At 43.3% G+C, this 21110-nt stretch overlaps 2 protein-coding genes across 4 annotated transcripts; both read right to left on the bottom strand.

The window, feature by feature from the left end:
* Positions 1 to 2691: 2691 nt before the first annotated feature.
* Positions 2692 to 7701, bottom strand: CZIB (CXXC motif containing zinc binding protein). Of its 3 annotated transcripts, XM_045547984.1 has the most exons (8): positions 7593 to 7701; positions 7294 to 7377; positions 6132 to 6188; positions 5691 to 5772; positions 5448 to 5479; positions 4028 to 4105; positions 3255 to 3320; positions 2692 to 2953 (listed from the first exon to the last, which is right to left on the bottom strand). In XM_045547984.1, the coding sequence occupies exons 1-8, from the start codon at positions 7596 to 7598 to the stop codon at positions 2876 to 2878; spliced, it is 483 nt and encodes a 160-aa protein (XP_045403940.1). In that variant the 5' UTR covers positions 7599 to 7701; the 3' UTR covers positions 2692 to 2875. The 3 variants fall into 3 exon arrangements, with proteins under 3 accessions (XP_045403940.1, XP_045403942.1, XP_045403941.1); XM_045547986.1 differs by lacking the exons at positions 7294 to 7377; positions 7593 to 7701 and adding an exon at positions 7090 to 7252; XM_045547985.1 differs by lacking the exons at positions 7294 to 7377; positions 7593 to 7701 and adding an exon at positions 6925 to 7069.
* Positions 7702 to 9380: 1679 nt separating this feature from the next.
* Positions 9381 to 19832, bottom strand: MAGOH (mago homolog, exon junction complex subunit). The gene is made up of 5 exons (XM_045547983.1): positions 19590 to 19832; positions 16782 to 16840; positions 15068 to 15178; positions 10722 to 10804; positions 9381 to 9617 (listed from the first exon to the last, which is right to left on the bottom strand). Exons 1-5 carry the CDS (start codon positions 19780 to 19782, stop codon positions 9518 to 9520), a joined length of 546 nt encoding a protein of 181 aa, XP_045403939.1. The 5' UTR covers positions 19783 to 19832; the 3' UTR covers positions 9381 to 9517.
* Between the last annotated feature and the right edge of the window lie 1278 nt (positions 19833 to 21110).

Here is a 21110-nt window from a genome sequence, read left to right as displayed (position 1 = left end):
CACCTCGACCTCCCAGAGTGCTAGGATTACAGGCGTGAGCCACCGCGCCTGGCCAATCTGTGTTCTCTTACTGCTCTGTAATATCTGCTGCTGCACTTCCAATCCTTACTGAAGCGCTGACCTCATCTGAAGAGCAAGTTCCCCATAGCACTGGTTTTGAGACCAACTGAATCTTGCAGGGCTGAAAAAGCTATACCTTGTGCTTACGTTCATGGTGAACGCTGGGTACATGGAGCTTCTTCAGGGGGCCTCTCCTACTGGCCTGTCCCAGTGCTCAGCATTCGTACTGACAACTCCCCTCACCCTTCCCTCGTCTCAGATTCATGTTAGGAAGGGTTTCAGGGTGGTAGCCAGGATGGCAAAGACACTTAACTATTGATCCTTAGCCCAGTTAGGGCTCACATCTTACACATTTGTACAGAACTCAACCATTTGTAAGCTCTTCCCTATGCACCAGCTGATTTGATCTCCTCAACTCTAGAATGGGCAAAAATTATCCCCATTTTACAGGCAGAAGGGTGGATGGTAATTACTCCACTGACCCGAAACACCACCTGTCATTATTCAGTTTTCATACATAAATGGGTCTGTTTATCTATTGTCCCACTGGTCAATTTGTATATCACAGTGACAATACCATGTGTCTTAATTGCCACTGCCTTATAAATACATATTGTGATATTGGGCAGGGGAAGTCTCCTGTCTTATGTAGATTTCAGAATCAACTTAAGTTCTATTTTAAAAAGTTGTGATTTCTATTGGAATTTAATTTATAAATACAATTGTTGGAAATGAGTACCTTTGTAATATTAAGTCTTCCTATCCACCAATAATAGTATAGGTCTCCATTTATTTAGGCTTTAACACCTTTCACTAAAGTTTAATAGTTTTCTCCATTAAGGTCACAAATCTCTGCTAGGTTAATTCCTAGTTATTAATACTTTCTGGGCTATTTTTTGGTTACTGTTATGAACAGTGTCTTTCTTGTAATCTGTTTGTTGCTAGTGCATTGAAATGCATTTAATTTCTGTATGTTGATCTTAAATCCAGCACCTGTTAATTCTTTTGGATTTTTCTAGTGGAAAATCATAATCTGAGGAAAATGGGTTTTTTTCTTCCTTTCCAATCCTTTCATTGTTATAGTCTTATCGCACTGTTAGGGACCTCCAGCACAATGATGAATTGAAACAGTGTTTGAGGGCATCCTCATCTCACCTGAAATGGAATTTTTCAAACATTTTGTCATTTATTAAACATGGCATTTGCTCTGTTTTCTGTAGATAGCTTTTGTGAGGTTCCCTCCTGTTCCTAGTTTGATTAAGTTCTCTGGCTTGTTTTTGTTGTTAATGGGTGTTGAATTTTACTGAATACTTTTTTCCCATCTATTAACATAATCTATTTCATTTTTTCTTTAATGTATTAATGATTACTTGGGTTCTCCTCCCTATTTCCTGAAAGATGAGAAAATAACTTAAAATATAAAGAAAACCTTGAGATCCCATTAGTGTTTGCCCTTTATGAGCTTTAACACACACTTGCTGGTACCAAGACTAAAAACCAGAAAGGCTGCTTACCCAGCCCAGTGTTTCCTGTATTATCTGCTTCCCAGGTAGGCAGTGGACTGGACCCACTGGGCAAAGGCTGGCTGAGAGAGGACTGAAGAAGCCCTGCCCTGTTAGGTGCACAAAAGAACCCAGGGGGCCAGGAACGTAGGGGACCTAGAGGAAACACGATGTGACTGCCAGACTTCAGAGGGGACAAGGTAGGCACCTCCTTGCCACCCTAGGCATGGTCAGTTTTGCCTAGAACCTGAAGATCCCCTTCCTATAGCCTCACAAGCTTGGGAGTGGGCAGACCTATTCCCACTCCCAGAAATGGGAAATGAAGATACTAATTTTTGCTTCCTAAGAATTCCAGCCTCCAGCGAAACACTGGAGAAATGAGGTCCCTGGTAACAGGTTTTCCAAATGGTGGGTTCGCCAGCCAGTGTGAAGGCATGAGCGTCCCCTCGTGACTCAGTATGCACTGACCAACTCTGTCTACTGCATGGGGGATCTTGACCAGGGAAGCAGGCTCATGAGACTTGAGGGCTGTGACTGCTGTCTTCACAGCTCCAAAGGGTTGTCTGAGGGCAGAACAACATATAAGTGTGGTCACAAGGGGACAAACCAGGACCAGCAGGAGCTACAAGGACCACAGAGGCTGATTTAGAATAAAGAACTTTCACACTGACTCTCCTGATGGGCATGGAGTTCAATCACAGCAAGTGAGCAGAGACCTGATAACCATCTGCTCTTTTGTAAAGTAGATACATGCCAGGAGTGCTGACCTCTGAAGTCCCTTTTCGCTCTGGAATATGAAGTGATATCAGCTAACAGAGATGGCTGGGTTTACCTGAGAGCTAAGCTGGTCACTGCAGTGTTTTGGCTGAGGACTGCTGGTCTCATGGCATCATCCCATGGGCTCTGCTGCCCTTGTGCCACTGGCTTTTACACCTTTGATCTGGGCTGACCTCACTCCCCACGAGCCAGAGAGATCTTAGGAGCCATGTTCTCCTGCATATTTTACAAATTGGACCAGGCGCATGATTTAAATCTGAGAGAAGGTGCCAGGAAGCAGGCAAAGACCCCCAGTGTGAGTACTCATTTGTGGAGGGAGTGGCTGCTACCTGACTCCACCTTCATGCACCAGTTCGGCACAGACAGGGGCTTTATTGGTGGGGCTTGGGAAGCTCTGACAGAGCCCCGCATGCAGACTGGGAAGGTTTGGTACAGCTGCAAGGAGACAATGGAAGAGGGGACTGGCCTCGGTGGGCTCTGCTGCTTAGAGGACTTTGTCCCTTCTCAGTCCCTCAGGGCAAGTTTGCAGAAAGAGTTCAGCACTTCACAAACTGGTGGGTGACCTCGTAAATTCCCACAGACTCCTGGGCCTTTTCATCATAGTCAGTCCAGTCCTGTGAAATAAAGTGGCAATGTTAGCCTCACAAGGCAGAAACGGACAGTGAAGAGAGAACTGGTACTTAAACGGCCCAGCTCAGGCTCTATCTCAGATATTCATGAACATGTATGACCCTGAACAGAGCCAGATAGCGCAGGCCCGCAGACAGTACTACACTTGGGCCATTTAAATACTAAAATCACCAACAAAAAGCACAAAAATGCAGAGTCCGCTTTCCATTGCTGAGCCTTGTTCACCAAAAGGGTAATTCCCACCAGGTGTCCTACAGCACCTTGCAAGGCCCCCAAGCTTCGTACCTTCTCCTGCAGATTAATGTCACTGAACACCGTCCCTGACTCCACACCCTCCGCAGCAAACCCAGCCTACAGGGGACAGGAAGGCAGCAGTTAGTCTCGGGAAAAGGAGGCACTGGGCTGGCATGTGAGGGCTGGCCGGGTTGCTGGTCTTGCAAAGCCTTTGAGATGGAGGACAGAGATGCAGTGTGAGCAGCCGTTCTGGAGTAACTGCTGAGCTTCCAGGACCTGGCAGCCTTCCCGGGACCAGAGTGGTTCCTCCAAATCACAGCCCTGGACCAGAAAGCAGGAGGCATGGGGTAAAGTCTTCTGCTACTGCTGCTTTGCTGAAGCATCTGGGCATGTCACTCCCTCCCTGGACCTTAGTTTTCTTATTTATGAAATGGGGATGACAGTGCTCTCTCTTCTGCCTACCTCACAGATCTGTTGTGAGGTGAAAAGCTGCAACAAATAAAGGGGGACAAGCACTAGCTCTGGAGTCAGACAGACCTGGGTTCAAATTACAGCCCCACTGCTTACTGTGTGACCCTGGGCAAGTCGCAAAACCTCTGAAGTTCCTTCCTCATCTGAAGAATAGGATGAATAGCTTCATAGGGTTACTGTGAGGATTAAACAAGTTAACATGGAAAAGTGATGGGCATGGTGCCCAGCATAGAGTGGCCACTTAGTAAGTGACAGCCATTCCTGGTCCATGATCTCTGTAGGAAGCACACTTCTGCTGTCACTTTATACACCCCTTCCCCAGAAATACAGGTTCCCCAGGAAGACACACACACCTGGGGCTGGAAATCCACTGGTTCAAGGCCCCGGCACTCAAACTCTACTATTGTCTTGAACTTCTCATTGTCTTCAGCCTAGAAAGGAAGCGTGTTGAGGAGGTAAGCCCAAATGCGCCTTCAGGATGACCCCATGGCCCCTGCCCTTCCTGCCAAGTGGGCCCTTACTGCCCCTGTGAGCCTAGAATGGGACCTGGGAACAACTCATTCCCTTCTTAAAAGAAGCCAGCCTTGGGCACCTGCCTCCCATGAGCTTTCCGTGGACGTGGCTGCTGCAGAAAAGTGCGGATTCTGGGATCAGCCTGCCTGGCTGTGAGGCTGAGCTCTGCCTCTCTTCCCCTCCAGGCCCAAAACAAGGCTGAGGAAACCTCTACAGGTTTATTGTGAGAATCTGAAATATGTGTTAAGTGTCCAAGAACAGTACTTGACACTATGCTCAATAAATGATAGATAAAAATTATCAATACCAAAAATATGAACAGAATGTTAAGCTATAAGGTCTCCAGATCATCCAAACAGGCCTGGTACACACAGCCATAAAGCCTTTAGCTAACCATCTGCTGTGCTTCGAGGGCGGAGGGCTGACCTAGAGCCTTTGATGTGGCATACGAACGTGGAACAGTACCTCTTGGTGGGTGGGTAGCCAGAAAATTCACGTCTACTTGACCCACAGGCCCAAAGACCCCAAGTGCCATACCCATATATTCACTCTCTTCCTGTCATTTACCTTAAAATAAATTCCTGCACACCAACCATGTGTCTAGCACTGGTGAGGCACTTCTTGTTGGGCCCTAGTTTGTTTTTTGTTTGCTGGTCTGCTCCACTAGATTATGATTTACTTGAGGACAAGTCCTCACTTAATTTTCTCTTTAACTTCAAGACAAAGCCAAGAATTTGGCACAATTCAGACATTTTAAGGAAATGTCAGATAAGGAATAAGTGAATACAAATAACTGCCCTTCTTTAAATAAACAGACTCAAAGCATACACCCCCTCCCTTGCCTTTGGGCTTGTTATGTAGTATCGAATAACTATCCAATAACATCCATGCTCTCACGATACAGGATGCACCCAAGGACTATCCCACCTATAGTTTCAGAGAAGGCTTGCTAGTCCCCTAAAATGTAGACAGGGCAAGTGCTCTCAGTGATGCAAACTGAGCAGCTCGGTTGGGTCAGCAGTCCCCTGAGCTCCCACAGCCCACAGTTTATAAGGTTCTGCAGTAGCCCGTTCATGAGTCTTCTGCCTACCAAGCACTCAGTGTATGGTACATAAATGACTGAGTGAATGAAAACTAAGTATGTGAGTGAATGTCTTGTGGCAGGTCACTCTGATGCAGATGTAATTCTAGAACCCAACCCTCCTAGCTCCCAGTTTAAATTCAACCCCACCACACCTGCTGCCACAGCAGCAAACTTACATTGTAAGGCTTGATGGTGCTGCTCAAAATCTCTGAAACATAAAAAAGAAGACAAAGTTGACTTGAGTCCATACCCTGGCCCCACCCAGGTACCCAGATGTGGCACCAGGAAAAGGAGATCCCTGCACAGGCTTCAGCACCTTAGGCCTGAGTCCACCATAGATAACGTGAGGCTGCTTTTGGTCTGGTACGAGGAAGCTGTGGGCCAGCCTCGCAGAACTCAGTATTCTTGGCCTGACCTACCAATGGAGTTTTCCCGTGCGCACAGCTTGCACTTCTGGACCATGGAGGCACTGCCACGGCCACCCTTCAGGGCCACACTGTCCTGGCAAAGAGCAAACAGAACCTCTATCACACATCAGTTAAATGCTAGAGTCCTGAAGAGATCCAGTCCCGCTACTTATCCAGCTAAAGAGACCAAGACCCAGAGGGGGGAGTGACTTGCTAGGACAAGAATCCAGGGAGGCTTCCTGAGAATGAGGAAAGGGCTTCCCCTTAATTTTGAACTCTGCTTCACATCCCAAAGATGCCTGTTGTTCCCAGTGCTGATCACACTGATGCCTACCCTCCCAAACCACAAAAAAGCAGGGCCCAAAAGGCTGCAGAGATTAGGGCCAGTTTCCCCAATTCCTGCCCAGAGGTGTACATATGTTTGGGAGTATGGTGGCGGTGGGGAACAGTTACCATCAGCCGGATGTACTGCCACTTCTCTGAAATCTCACCACAGTTGCCACATTTCATCTTGGGAGGAAAAAAGAGTATTAGTAAAAAAGCTGGCTCAGTTGGGCAGATACTGAGGGAAGGAAAAGAACAGTGTGAGGTGGGCAGGCCCATAACCTACCTCCTTATTGGCAATCTCACTTCATCCTTACAACCAGCCCCAACAAAGACATAACCACACTTATCTCTGGGTAAAGGACAGGTCAAGTTGTTTCTCATGTTGGCAAACCCACCCTCCCAGAAGTGCCCGGTCTGGCTGGTGATTCAAGGCTTGTGTGGTACAGAAATGGCCACAGCAGGCCCCCCACCCACTCTGTGTGGTTCGGAGCTTGTTTGCATTCCCCCAGGCCCGCAGGTACTAGTCAATCTGTGTTACTATTTTTCTGTTTCCTTCAGCAGACTCTGTGCTTCTTAAAGCCAAAAAACACTGATTCCCCAAATAAGCCCTGGCACTCAGGCTTCAAAATACTTGGAAATAAAAGTGGGCAGAGGTGGCTTCTTGAAGGATAGGGCTTTTGACACGTACAGAAGAATGCTGTCATTTAGACTAGGAGGAAAATAAAGCAGAGACTCTGAGATATGGAATAGTGAAGGACCTCAAACTGTTTGGGTAAGAGGAGGACCTCTGTAGACCATGACACTAGGGTATCAGATTTACCAGTGTGGGACAGGGAAGGGTGAATTATGCACAAAATTGAACTATTTCACAAAAAATAATATCAAATCAACAAATAAAACCAAAGGAGAAATTATTCACCTTATTAAGTAATCACAAGGTCCCTTCAAGTAATATTTCATTTAGTGTCTGTTTAGTAAGACCACGAAATATTTAACAGACGGAAAAATTACAAAAGGAAGAGTTCCAACACTGCCAATTAAAGATGAACCAATACACTTTAAAAAGCAAACCTAAAATTCTAACCAGAAAAAAAGCCGAACACTTGATGTCTGGTTACGTATTTCTCATGCGGCCGAAGAGAAAGCTCCCGTTCAGTACCGAGATCAGAACGGGCCACCTCTGGCCGGGCCGGCCCCAGGTGCCCCTACCCGGCACCCCGACGAAGGCCACTGCCTCTCGGATGCTCCTCCCTTCTCCCTGTCCAAGGGCCCCGCCCTCCAGCCGCACCTTCAGGTACCACCGAAAGTCCTCGCCCATTGGCCGGAGGTTGGTGACGTTCTCCAGCGAGGCTTTGAGCTGCAGCGCGATTTTCTGAGAGGAGAGGGAGGGCCACAGCGACTGTGTCAGCGCGCCTGCGCGGCCCCACGAGCGCACGCCTCGCCCCTCCCTCCCCCTCCGGGCGCGAGCTCTGCCTCCCCTCCTTGAGCGCTAGCCCACGCCCTCATTCCCTTCTGGCGCGAGCTCCTGCTTCCCAGGTCCTCTCCACCTGCCCCTCCATGCCCCGGCGGCGGGTCTCCTCCCCTCACCCCCATAGTGTCCCGGCTCGGTCCAGCGCTGGCTGCGGCCGCTACTTTCCGACCCGTCGTAAAAGGCGGCCGCGGTCTGCGCACCCTCAGTGCGGGCCTCGGGCGGGCGGGGCGCGCGCCGCTGCTTGCCCTTTCCGCCGGGCTCTTCCTATCAGGTAAACTGACACGTGTGAATGTCAGCTAAGTCCGCGATTAACCGGGGCTCAGACCCGCTGAAGCCTGCCTCCAAGGAATCGGTAATGCACGCCGATTTTGTGCCAGCACTAAGTGAACAAGACAGCCCCTGCCCGAAACCTCTGCCAGCCAGGCGTCCTCCCGCCCCTCAGTTCTCGATCCTGGCCCTTCACTACTCTGCCTGCCCTCTGAAACTTCTCGGATCGCGTCGGTTCCCTCCGCCCAGGAGCGGCCTCGCTGATTTGGAGATGGTGCCTTTCTCCTCTAAACTGTCCCTTCCTGTTTCGCCCACGAGACCTGGTTTGTAGGCCACTCTTCAGAGTTGCCAAGTGTCCGCGTCCTCATCGTGGTCCCTATGACTAGATGCTCCCCTTCAGCTGGCTCTTTTTGCGCTCCCACCTGCTTATCCTTCTATCACATTCTTACTGAACTTTGTTTTACCTGGCCTCTTGTCCAGGTACATCTGACACCATGCAGGAGCTGCAGACATCAACATTAGCAGGAACAGCCCATCCAAGACTTATAATCTTCTGAGGTCTTTATTGTCATTTCTTTATCATTTGGAGTTTTTTGTTTTCTTTTTTAGTACTTGAAGACCAGATGGATGAAAGGATTTTTTTTTTGCCTCATTGCCCCAAGTGCCCTTATAGCAGGAGGTACACTGGATTCAAGAACCCTGACATCTCAGCGCTGCCCCTAACTTGTCCCATAGTCTCTGAAGGAGGCAGAGCAGAGGGGAGTGGAAACAGCACTGGTCCAAGAGTCAGAATACTTGGGACCTTGTCCCAAGCTGGCCAGTCTTTAGGGGTGTGAGTTGCTAATCAGTTTCCCTCAGTCAAATGAGGCTTATCAAGGTCTAGTTCCTTTCAGCAGGTGCAATCTGGTCAATCAACGATTTGCCTAAAGAAGCCATACAGTTTAGCAGAAAGAAAAAGTTCCTATAGATCTACCTGCTGAACAAATTCCCACACAATCTCCACCAACTTGGTTTCAGTCCTTACTGGCTGTTGTTATTCTGATTATAAAATGGATTAATGGAAAACTTTTCTAAGACCAGGCATTTTATCCTTTGTAATGTACTAAACCAAAGTATTTCCTCCCACACTCTAACTAACGTACTAAACCAAAGCACTGCCCCCCACACTAGTGAACTATAGATGTATTTATAAAAGGAGATTTAAAAAAACCCAACCACAATATTTCACACTTAAAATTAACAATACTCATTAAAATCATCAAATAATGTTTAAAACTTCCTTGATGGTATCCATTTTATGTTTCTGAATCATGATCCAAATAGGGTGCAAATATCATATTGATTAATGTGTCTCTTAAATCTTCTTTGTATGTCCACCTCCATCTGTTTCCCTTGCAATGTATTGAAGAAAACAGGTCACTGGGTCTGGAATTTCCTCTAGAAATTGCTGATTGATTCCAATTGTATTTTTCTTAGCATGTTTCCCTATTCTTTTATTTCCTGTAAAATGGCAGTTATATCTAGGGCGTTGATTAGATTTCACTTTTGGGCAATACTTCACATAGGATGTTAGTGTTTTATTATACAAAGTAACTGAGATGAGTTCACATGTTCAGGTCTTTATAAAATAATAAAAATTGGATTTTATGATGTATTTATTAAAGACAATCATTTATAGCTTATAAAAAATATTGCCCTGATATACACAAAAATTTCCTGATAATGGTAATTAAAAACTACTCCCACCCCCCTCGTGTCCACACCAACATTTCACCTAAATTGGTTTAATCTTGAAGTGTAATCCAATAAGACTGAAGACCAAACACTTCAGGTCCTGGACAAGATAATAAAATACTCGTAAGCCTTCTGGATCCCTAAAATACAAGAAGAAAAAAATGTTTAAAAGCTGAGAAAAATTGGCACAAAATACCATTTAATAACCCTAATTATTCATCTACCAAGATGTTCCTTGTAAAGGCATTTATAGCATTAAAACTTTGAACAATTAAGTGTCCATAAAGAAAGAAAAGGTTATATTAAAAGGAAATATTATGAGATCATTTAAATATGCTGAGTTTTTTAAATGGGGAAATGCTTGTATCATATTAAGTGAAAAAAATGATTAAAATAAGATTGTTGATCTCAACTATATTTTTTGTGCTTTTTAAAACTTTTTTAATGTACAGAGAAAAAGACTAAAAAATACTTCAAGATACTAATAATTGTTGTCTAATTGATAAGATTATGGACAATTTTCCCTTTCTACTTTTCTAGATTTCCTGTATTTTCTACAATGAGCATGTATTACTTCAGAATTAGGAAAACTTTTCAAAAAAGTAGTAGTACTAAACAGGACCAAGAGGTTGAAGATTACTGTGGCATCACTGGCTAAGAACAAGGAGACTGTCCAAAGGAAGACGATTATGCCCAACATTGACTAAAAGTGAGCCCTATCTAATGCCAAATGCTCAAAAACACAAGAATCAAAGAGGTTGCCAAATTCTAAGGATCCTTTGTAGCATATAGATTTATGTCTCAACTTTAAAATTTGCCCCATTGACAACATGAATTTTAATACTTAGATCCTAAAACATTTCAAGTTCTACTAAAGTCAGATTTAAGATGTGCCAGTCTGAACAGTCAACACTGAAAAGGCTGTTCAGACTGGGAAGACTCTACAGTTTATCCTGAGTGCTTATTTTGGCATATTTCATTTTCTGTTCTAGCTGCTCCTATGCATTAATCTGTATGTGTGTGTGTCACCAAGAAGCTCTTAGTAGCAATGACTGAATGAAACACCAAAAGTAGTAGGAGCAAGCCTTCAAAAATATTTGGAGTCTCTCCCTAATAAGGACAAAGCTGCCACCTGTCTTGTACTTGCACCAGATCTTCCCATAATGGTTCCAATTTGGTTAAGGACTTCTTATCAATCTGCTCCAAAACAGACACGACTGGATATAAGGATCATGTACACTTACTTGGATTGATTGACATCAATAAGGGAACCAATTTTTGATGTTGTAAAAGAAATGTGTTCATCTCCAATGACGATTTCAAGCTCCTAGAAACATAAAAAAAGTCTAAGTTGAGTAGAATTGGATTATTCTTCAAGCACACAAGAGAAGGGTTTATCATCTGCCAAATCACAAACAGTACAGATGGCCACAAAAACAAGGACAGTTTTCACTCTAAGCCCTAAACTGTGCTAGGTACTAGAAACGGATAAATACTGGTTTAGCCCTTAAGAAGCTCATACTCTTAGAGGAAGCTGTATTCTCAAGGCTCTACTATTTCTGAGATTTGGAAGAATTTACATACTATTTTGTATACAAGTTTTCATTGTTAACAATGTGGTGTAACATGGATAGATTTGCTGTGTTATTGTTGGGTTTTTTTTTTTGGGGGGGGGGGAGACAGAGTCTTGCTCTGTCACCCGGCTAGAGAGTATTGGCATGATCATAGCTCCGTGCAACCTCAAATTCCTGGACTCAAGCAATTCTCCTCCCTCAGCCACCCAAATAGCTGGGGACAATAGCCATGTGCCACTAAGCCCAACTAATTTTTTTCATTTTTAGTAGAGACAGGCTCTTGCTCTCACTCAGGCTGGTCTTGAACTCCTGAGCTTGATCTTCCTGCCTCGGCCTCCCAGAGTGCTAGGATTACAGGCGTGAGCCACTGCGCCTGGCCTAGATGTGTGTTTTAAAAATACAAAAGGATCTAATCTTTCTGGGCAACATAGGACAAGGAAAGTGTTCCAGACCTTGGGTTTGATCCAGCTTTGTCACTTCCTAGCTGTATGACCTTGGGTCTCAATTTCTAAATAGTGACATGAGTACCATAAACCTTCAAAAAATATCTATGGGGGTGGCTACTGTGTGCCAGGTATTGTTCTCAGTACTTGGGACAGATCAATAAAACCAAACAAAACCAAAGAAAGATCTCTACCCTGTGGAACTTAGATTCTAGTGAACTCTACTTATTTTTTCTTCTTTTTCCCTATTTCTTTTTGATTTAAAATTAAACAGAAAATAGAAAAAACTGAGACCAATGTTCCCAATACCCAGATTTGAAAAATGTTAATATTTTGTCATACTTGTGTCAGATTTTTTTTAAAGAAATAAAATATTACAAAGTTTATGTCCACCTCCCATTCTGTTCTTTTTCTTGCATTCCCTGAAGCTGGGGTGTATTCATTCCACTCATGTTTTTAGATTTGGCGGTATGTTTTAAAAATTTTACATAGTCATATTATATGTATCTTTTTGCTTTTTTCATTCAACATTGTTTTTGAGATTCATCCACGTTGAGTTACGTAAATCTAGTTCACTAGTTTTAAATCCTTTAGAGTATTCCATTTTCCTACTGAATAAGACTGAAGTTCTACTTTTTTTTTTTTTTTTTTTTTTGAGATCGAGCCTGACTCTGTTGCCTGAGCTAGAGTGCAATGGCGTGATCATAGTGCACTGCAACCTCAAACTCTTCGGCTTAAATCAATCCTCCTGCTTCAGCCTCCCAAGTAGCTGGGACTACAGGCATGCACCACCACCTGGGCCTCCTAGAGTGCTAGGATTACAGGCGTGAGCCACTCTGTGCCTGACCCTCAATTTTTGTTACTATAAACAGCATGGCAAGAATACTCTTCTATGCATTTTCTCATACATATGTGAAAATGTCTCCAGAAAAATTCCTAGAAGTAGGATAAGTATTTTAAACTGTGCCAGATACCACCAAATTGCTCCCTAAAATGGTTGTACTAATTTTATTCCCACCAGTAACATAAGAACCCCTCTTTTCTCATATCCTTTTTAAAACATGGTGGGTTTTCTTTGTTTTTATTCCAATGGGTTCAAAATGTTATCTCACTATTGTCCTAATTTTCCTTTTATAATTTTCATGTTTATTGGGCACTTGTTTAATTCTGTAAATTATCTATTAATAACCTTTGCCCATTCTACCACTAGGTTGTCTTTTTATTAATTTGCAGTTCTTTATATATTCTGGATATAAATGCCTTGCCAATTATGTTTTGTAGATATTTTCTTTCAGTCTGTGGCTTATCTTTCAATTTTATCTTGTTTTTTATCAAACAGAATTTTTAGATTTAAAGAAGTAAAATTTACCAATCTTTTCCCTTAGAGCTTTAAAAACTCCTCTACATAGAAATAATAAAAGATAGTCTATTATTTTCTTCTATGTTTTAAAATTTTGCTTTATTTCCATAAATAGTCTAATTTAAAATATTCCATAAATTTACTGCCAATCATCCTGATACAATTTGTTAAACAATTCATCCTTTTCCCATTAACTTGAAAGTCCACCTTGTAATATGCTGTTCTACATTTCCATACATTCATGAGTTTGTTTCTGGGCTCTCTATTTTGTTCCACTGGTTTAGTTGTTAATTCCTGAGGCAATACCACACTACAAATGACTACAGCTTTACAAGAAATCTTCAATGTTACCTTGGCTACTCTTGCCCTCTTGATCTTCCATGAATTTAATACTAATTCTGTTAGGTTCTAGGAAAAAATCCTGCTGTGATTTTAAAATTTGAATTAGAGTGAATTTATATATTACTTTGTTGAAAATCCACATCTTTATAATACTGAATCTTCCCATATGTAAAAGCAATACATATTTTAGTCCTTCTATAAAGCCCTTTCCGTTAAGTTTTCTATTTCCTGTTAAACATATTCCCAAGTTCTTTATAACTTTTGTTGCTATTATGGATAGGATTGTTTTTAATGACACTATCTAATAGGTTATTGCTGGTGTAAAGGAATATGCCTTGCCCTCTTCACAGAATTGTTGTGATGACTGAATGAGTTAACAGAGCTGAAAATTTTATAAGTGATAAAGCAAAATACATATATTTGGTATTATTAATATCCTCTGGACATAAATTAAAAAGTTAACTTTAGCAAGTAGTAAAGGTATGATTTTTTAAAAAAAATTCTTTAAGGGTTGCCCCATCATTTTGAGGTTAATTAGGTATGAGCTTATATGGGTTTTCATTTTAATTTAATACATATAATTATTACTGAGCTTTTACTATACACTGGCATTATTTTAGTCACTAGAGAGACAGCAGTGAAAAAAATTGGTAAAATCCTTGTACTGAATGAGCTTGCGTTTGTGTATGTGTCTATTTTGGTGAAGGATGAAGGGAGACAGGTTAAGTAAGGAAAAGCAAATAAGACAATTTTAGACAATAAATGCCACTAAGAATAAAACAGAACTTATTTTTTAAAATGATGGGGAGAGGCTTACATTGGATGGACAGGCAAGATATCACCGAGAAAGTAACTTTTGAAGACCTCAATAATAAAGATAGTTTTGCATAGAGTTACAAGGAAGAATATTCTAGGCAGAATGTGGCAAGTTCAAAGGCCTCAAAGTAAGACCCACCTCATTAGAAATGAGGCTAATAATGTTTGAACACAGTGAAAGATTGTGAGAATGACAGAAGATAAGGTGGGAATTTGGATTTTAAGTGTAGTGGGAAGCCACTAGACCATTTAAATCAGTGGAATACACAAACAAATACACATTTTTAAAGATCACACTGGCTTCAGGATGGAAAAATGGATGGTATGGGACAAAAGGAGAAACAGGAAATCAAGAAATCTGGATTAGGGTTGCAGCTGTCATGGCGGGCGGAAATATCTTTTCTGTTAATTCAATCAAACTTGACAGTGGCTTTTATTTTTTTAATTACCAAAATGGTCTTCAGAATAAATAAAAAAGCCATGAATTTACATAATACACTTAGTTGCTTGTATGATTTTCCTTCTATTAGATTGTTGAAATAACTTTGTTCTTTATATCACCACAATGCTTTGTTTATAGTGGTTACTCAGTAAGTGAGGGGGACAGCAAAAGGTTTGAGAAAGGGGGTTGTCATAAGAAGAAATTCAGGGTGGGCTCTAGGTGGCCAGCAGTATCACTCAGTGTGATGGGAACCTTAAGGCCTTAAGGCCACATGTGACTTTCTAGGTCCTTAAGTGCAGCCCTTTGACTGAATCCAAATTTTACAGAACACATCCTTTCATTAAAAGGGGTACAGCAGAGAAAGATGGAGCTTTTCTTGCCTCCTTTGGTGCTTAAAAAGGAATAATCTTGAAAGCAGAAGGCCGCAGGTTCTCCACCCCCTTAGACCAAGGTGCTGGTAATCTGCTTTGTGCAGGGCTCAATAACACACACACACACACACACACACACACACACACACACACACACGTGGATTCACTGTCACATGCAGAGCAGTAAACCTTACCTTATTTGTAAAATTTCTGCACTACAGGATAATCAATAAAACACTCACCTGCCGGCCCACTCGGTCAGGAGGAGGCCATAAAGCATCATCTTCTTTGGTAATTTCACTGTCGTCAATTATTCTCTTCAGTTCCTCCATCACGCTTTTATGTACATAAGCCTGAAACCAAGTTAATAAGTTGTATCCTAAAGCAGTGCTGACTCAAAAAGTGATGGAAGATAAAAACTGCTCCTACTGACTTATTTCTGGCACCTCCTTAAGTGAGAGGACATTCACCTGACCTCAACAGGCTAAAGAAGAGGGACAGAGTCAGAAGTACCCAATAACTACACCCCAGTGCCCCATCTAGTTGTTACTACCTCCTGGCACAGCCTGCTCACTTGGACCTTCTCCCTGTTCATATACTTAACTCATACCCGAACCCCAAACAGATCTGTGAATGTGTCCTGCTATGGTTTGAATGTTTATGTCCCTTCAACACTCATGTTGAAATCTAATCCCCAATTCAACAGTATTAAGAGGTGAGGCCTTTAGGAGCCCTATCCAGAGCCCTCATGGATAGGATTAGTGCCTTATAAAAAAGCTCAAGAGAACCAGCTGGCCCCTTTTTGCTCTTTTGCCTTCTGGGGACACAGCATTTGTCTCCTCTGGAGTGTGCAGTAAGCAGGCACCATCTTGGAAGCAGAGACAGGGCCCTTACCAGAAACCAAACCTACCAGCACCTTGATCTTGGACTTCCCAGCCTCCAAAACTGTGAGAAAATTCTATTCCTTATAAATTACCCAGTCTCAGGTATTTTGTTATAGCAGCACAAAATGGTGCTGGTTATTCTCAACTAGATAACATGCGTCTGAGGAGCAGAGATACGTCTTTTACAATACATTTTGCATACTGGCAGTGAGGATGCTGACATGTGTGGACAAGTATGAAATCAATAGTTAATTAAATATAATGACATGAAAATATACTGACTGTTAAGACATTTTCAAATGTGACAAAGCAGTTAGAAGGGAAGAGTAGCTTTGATAAAGCCTTAAGTGTGTGGCAGAAATCACAGCAGCATGGAGCACATAGACTTTAGGGAGGCAGGCATGGGTCTGAATTTCTGCTGTAATTCTTACCAGCAGAGGTGACTTGAAACAAAGCCCCACAGTTAATATCTGGGCCTTTATCTTCTTATTTGTAAAGGGGATATAATACCCCCCATGACATGGGCTGATAATCAAGGTTAAATAAGATCATATATGTAAAATACCTAGTGCCATGCCTGACATCTAACATGCATTCAGTGATGTAAACTGCTTTCCTATGCTCCCTTTCCCCACTCAGATACAAATTAAATAGCTCTCCCCATTGAGTGCTACATGCCAGGGACTATACCAAGCACTTTAAGTATAACATATTTAATTCTATGACAGCACTTGGGAGTGGGGGTAGGAGTAGGTTTTATTATCCTTGTTTTTGTGGATGAAGAACCAGAAAACTTATCAAGTTCAGACAGGGGACTTGCCCAAGGTCACATAGCATCATCTTCTTTGGTCTGGCATACCTTCAAACCAAGGTATGCCAGACTTTGAATGGTTACCAGTAATCAATTCATCAATGTAAAAGAAAATACAAACTAAAAGATTTGAGAAATAATCTAGAAGCTGTCTACAGACATATATATACTTCCCTATTCTATACTTTTCAGTACTACTCCCAGAAAGAACAAAAACAATGCAAAACAAAAGGCTGAATTCTAGTGAATGAAGGCTCATACCTCTTTTCTGATCATGACATCATTTTTGTAATTGCTGTTGTTGGCATATCTCAATTTCCCTGTGAGGGAAAAAAACAAATGTACAATAAAAACATATGAATAAAGCATCACTAGCCTACTAAGACTATCAGCTATTGCCCCAAATGTATCCTAAACTTGCTCTTCAAAGTGTCTAACAGATTTACTATTTATACCTTTGCTGTTTCAACAATACTAGTCTTTCAGTTCTTCACTTCAGGCTATTAAACAGCCTCACAGCTAACTACACAGATGACACTGAACTATAGTTCTTGCAAAAGGCTGTTTGGTGTGGTAAAAGAACACAGGCAGGCTCCTTTGTGACTCTGGCAAATCACATTTTTGCAGGATAATGTTGTGGGCTAACAATAGGGATAATAATCAATAACTTACCTCCACAAAGGACCTCCTGAGGAGTTGTAAAGGCATTTTGAAAACCATAGGATGCTGTTTTATATTATCGTGTGACTGTATTAACACTCTGATCTATTACTGTGAGGGAAAAATTGCGCTTTTATCACTGAGCACATTTGGTACACAAGGCTCTTTTTGTGCATGTGTGCATCCAACAGGCTAATTTGAGTATATCGTGGGGACAAAGGAGAAGACAAAAGGAAATAAAAGACATGATTTTTTTCCCTGTAGACTAGAAAACACACATGTAAAAGGAGCCAAATTAATTTACCTCAACAGTCAAGGCTTATCATACAGGTTCTGCACTGTTTCTCTGCCTCAAGTCTCTTCCCTCTCAGTATATTCTCCATACAGTGAATAAGGTGGTTTAGTAACATACCTGTCTCACTAGGTTACTCTAATACTTTGATACTGTCAATGGCTTCCCACTGCCTTCCAAACTTCTCAACATGACATAAAGCTAATCTAAGCCCATCTGCCTTTCCAGCCTCATTCTTGAAATATTCCTCTCTCACACTGCTGGAGTCAATCAAACTACTTGGTTTCTTCCTGAAACATCCCGTGCACTTTTTGGTTTTCAGCCTCTTTGCTGTTAATGCTGTCCAAAATACCTTCTTGACTCTTCTTGGACTCCTAACCAACTCCTATACATTCCACCCCAGCCCCACGTCATTTTATGTAGGAAGCCTTCTCTGACCCTGAGGCTAGGTTAGGTGACTCCTTTCTGCTCCCATAAGCCCCTCTGTTTCTTTCTACCACAACACCCAATATACTGTCACTGTTCACAAATCTATCTCCCTCATAGTCAGAGCTTACCAGATTCATCTTTATGCCCTCATTTAGTGGATCTTTTCTGTCACAGCTGATTCTTCTTTTCTTCCCCATAGTGAAAGGTGGGCTTACTAATAACTTATCTAACAGTGAAAAATAAACTATCAAACAGAAAGCAAGAGAAATAAACTCACAACACAACTACCCTTTGTTTAATTAAAACACGTGTGGCCTAACTTGTTATCTCTGAGTTCTTTCTCTGCCTTGAAAAAAGTTCCTGAGCAGACAGTAGGAGCATGAACTTCCCCTGCTTCCTCAAGAAGAGACAGTATCAGAAGCCTTCTACTATCAAAAAGAAAGAAGAAAATAATTTCTACTATCAATCTGTTATGTGAGAAATAGAAAAGCCAACACAGCAGCTTCACAGCTGCTTTTGTTATCAGTCCCCTGAAGCAAAGAAAAAAAGCCATTTCTACCTTTTAAAAGGACCAAGCAACTTCCCTCACTGCCTGACATTTCTTTCCTCCCTCTGTGTGTCGTGGCCACACACTCTCTCTATATATCTTTCTTTCTCAGGAAAATAAATGAACTTTTACTTTCGGATAACCTAATCACTGAGCATTCTCCCCGCCCCCACTTACACGGACTTCACATCCTAACACAGTGCCCCCTCCCCAAATCCTATCAATGAGCAAAGTCCAATTGGTTCTGCCTCCAACGGTACCCTAAATCCTTCTCTCCACTTCTACTATTTCTCTAGTCCCAACCAACATTCCTTTTGTCTTGATAACTTTAACCATCTTCTAATCAGTAGCCCTGTTTCCACTCTTACACATTCTGCACCCAATAGCTAGAATGCTTTATCAAAAACACATCACATCTTTTCTCTGCTTAAAACGTTCCATTTCCAAACTCTTTACCATGGTCTATAAAAACTTACCCTACAAGGCTCCTACTTGCCTATCTGACATCATCTACTACTATTCTCCTCGGAGCTCACTACCTTTCAGCCACACTGGCCACCTGAAACATGCCTAGCTCATTCTTGCTCTTGGGCCTTGACACTTGCTGCTCCTCCTTGGCGTGGAAAGCTCCTCCTGAGCTTCACAAAGCTGGCTCCTTCTTGTCAGAGTTCAGTTCAAATATCCCTTCTCCAGAGAACTCTCTAATGGCCACCCTCTCTAAAAGCAGCCCACCCAACAATTAGTCCATCATTTTATTTCCTGATCACTCATCACTAAGAATTATCTTTTTATTTATAAATATCGCTCCCAACACTAAAACACAAGTTCCACAAGATGGGAAGTTTGTCTGTCTTCACTGATGTAGTCCCAGAGAGTGGAACACAGCCCAGCAGAACGTGGGCGTTCAATCAACGTTTGTTGAATGAAAGCACTCTGGTCAAAAATGTCACTAAACAGAAGCCCCTGCACATGGATAGAAAGACCCAGTCGGACGCACACAGCAGCGTTCCGTTCAGACTCGCGCTGCACAGGTCTCAGTCCCTTCCTCCTTTAGTACCCGACCCATTCCGAACCCCCGGCCTCCCCATTCGCCCGCCCCCAGGCCTAGTCCTGCTCCCAGAGGGCGGGAGGTTGCTGTTACCGTCGGGTCGGAACTCAAACTCCAAGAACTCGTGGCCGAACTTGCCCTTGTGACCCACGTAGTAACGTAGATAAAAGTCACTTTCCATGGTTCTCAGAAGGCCACCGATACCGAACTTTAAGAGAAAACCGCACCCCCGCGGTCTGCGCACAGCACTGACGTTTTGGCGGCGCCCGGAAGTGACGTTAGGCATCGCCGTCGCCCGCACTGGAGGGGCCCCGCCCCGCTCTCCCCCTCTCCCGGAGGTGGGGCCAAGGCTGCCACGCCCCCTAACGCTGAGGCGGGAACTAGTCCCCTTTAATGCACTGGGGCGTCAGGCAGTCACCACCTCCAGCTGGAAGGGGGAGCTTGGCCCGGGTTCACCCGCCCGGGTTCTCGCTAGGCCTGAGGCGGAAGGCAGCTGGATGGCCTCTGGGCTTCGACGCAGGGGTCTGAGACCTTGCTTAAAGGTTTGGGCCGAACACCCTGCCCCTGCGTCCCGCCCAGGCTCACCCTCAATTTAAAGGATGCCCCCCTCGTGTGAGTCGGCCAAGGCTCTTCACCGTCTCTGGCCCCGTGTCACGTCAAGTAAAATGCGGTGAAATGACCCGACCCCCCTGGAGGACGGGCGCGCCGTGCTGTGTGTGTGTTGAGAGCCGGCTTCCACTGAACTTTCCTGTTTAAGAAAACAGTTCTCGGTGACCCCTTCCCTGAAGCCACAGGGGAGATTCCCTGGAAGTAACTGGGCCACGCTTATGCCCCATTTTATTCCTTTCTACCTTTTATTTCTACCTTTCGATCCCTTTCTACCTCACTGGTCTCTAGAATAGGCGCTGTGAGGAGAAGTTGCTCTGAATGTTTGCTTTCCCACTCCCAGTCATCCCACTTCAGCAGAATCCCCGGAGCCTCTTGGAATGCTGATGCCTGGGCCCCACCCCGAACCGATTAAAATCTCCAGTGGTGGACCTGGGCATCGGTATTTTATGTAAAGCTCCCCAGGTGAGTCAGAGCTGAGCACCACTGCTCAGGGGACTCGCATCTTTTCAGGCCAAAGTGTTTGTCCTCCCTGGAGGCTGAAGCAGTTGAAGGGCTTTTAAGCAGGAAAGTGGAAAGAGGTGGTAGTGACATGACTTAACTGCACTTTAGAGAGATCACTTTGGCTGTGGAAAAAACTTAACAGTTGAGTAGGCACAGGGCAATCAAAATCATAATTATAGGAGCCTGCTTTAGTTCGTCTAAATTCCAGCTACAGGGAATGGTTCTAGAGACAGTGCTAAGATGACGTCCATGCTTGGGGCCTGGCGACTATAACTGTATACAATTCTGTAAATGAGGCCAGTAGTCTGAGGAGTCATCCCTGGTCTTAACATTGAGTCCTTTTCTCCCTGAAAAAACATTGGTAGCAGAGTATGGAGTGGGTGGGGGGAATAACTGGAGACTTGGGCTAAAATAATCCCTTGTGTAACAGTGATTCATTGCGTCCATAGATGAACCGATTCAACCTTTTAGACCTGTTTCCTTATCATTAAAATGAACATAATA

Source organism: Lemur catta, chromosome 3 (genome assembly GCF_020740605.2).
Source record: "Lemur catta isolate mLemCat1 chromosome 3, mLemCat1.pri, whole genome shotgun sequence".
NCBI classification, from domain to species: domain Eukaryota; kingdom Metazoa; phylum Chordata; class Mammalia; order Primates; family Lemuridae; genus Lemur; species Lemur catta.
Note: the sequence above shows the minus strand (reverse complement) of the source record. Positions and strands in the feature narration are given on the sequence as shown.

What these genes read in the sequence shown, in the direction of transcription:
- CZIB (XM_045547984.1), bottom strand. An exon ending in ACTTTCGGTGGTACCTGAAG is followed by an intron (nt 6,189 to 7,293) that starts GTGCGGCTGGAG and finishes TTTCCTCCCAAG; the next exon opens with ATGAAATGTGGCAACTGTGG. An exon ending in CAGTGGATTTCCAGCCCCAG is followed by an intron (nt 3,321 to 4,027) that starts GTGTGTGTGTCT and finishes TGTCCCCTGTAG; the next exon opens with GCTGGGTTTGCTGCGGAGGG.
- MAGOH (XM_045547983.1), bottom strand. Translation starts at nt 19,782, where the DNA reads ATGCCTAACGTCACTTCCGGGCGCCGCCAAAACGTCAGTGCTGTGCGC. An exon ending in ATGTCATGATCAGAAAAGAG is followed by an intron (nt 15,179 to 16,781) that starts GTATGAGCCTTC and finishes ACTTGGTTTCAG; the next exon opens with GCTTATGTACATAAAAGCGT. An exon ending in CTGACCGAGTGGGCCGGCAG is followed by an intron (nt 10,805 to 15,067) that starts GTGAGTGTTTTA and finishes TTATGTTTCTAG; the next exon opens with GAGCTTGAAATCGTCATTGG.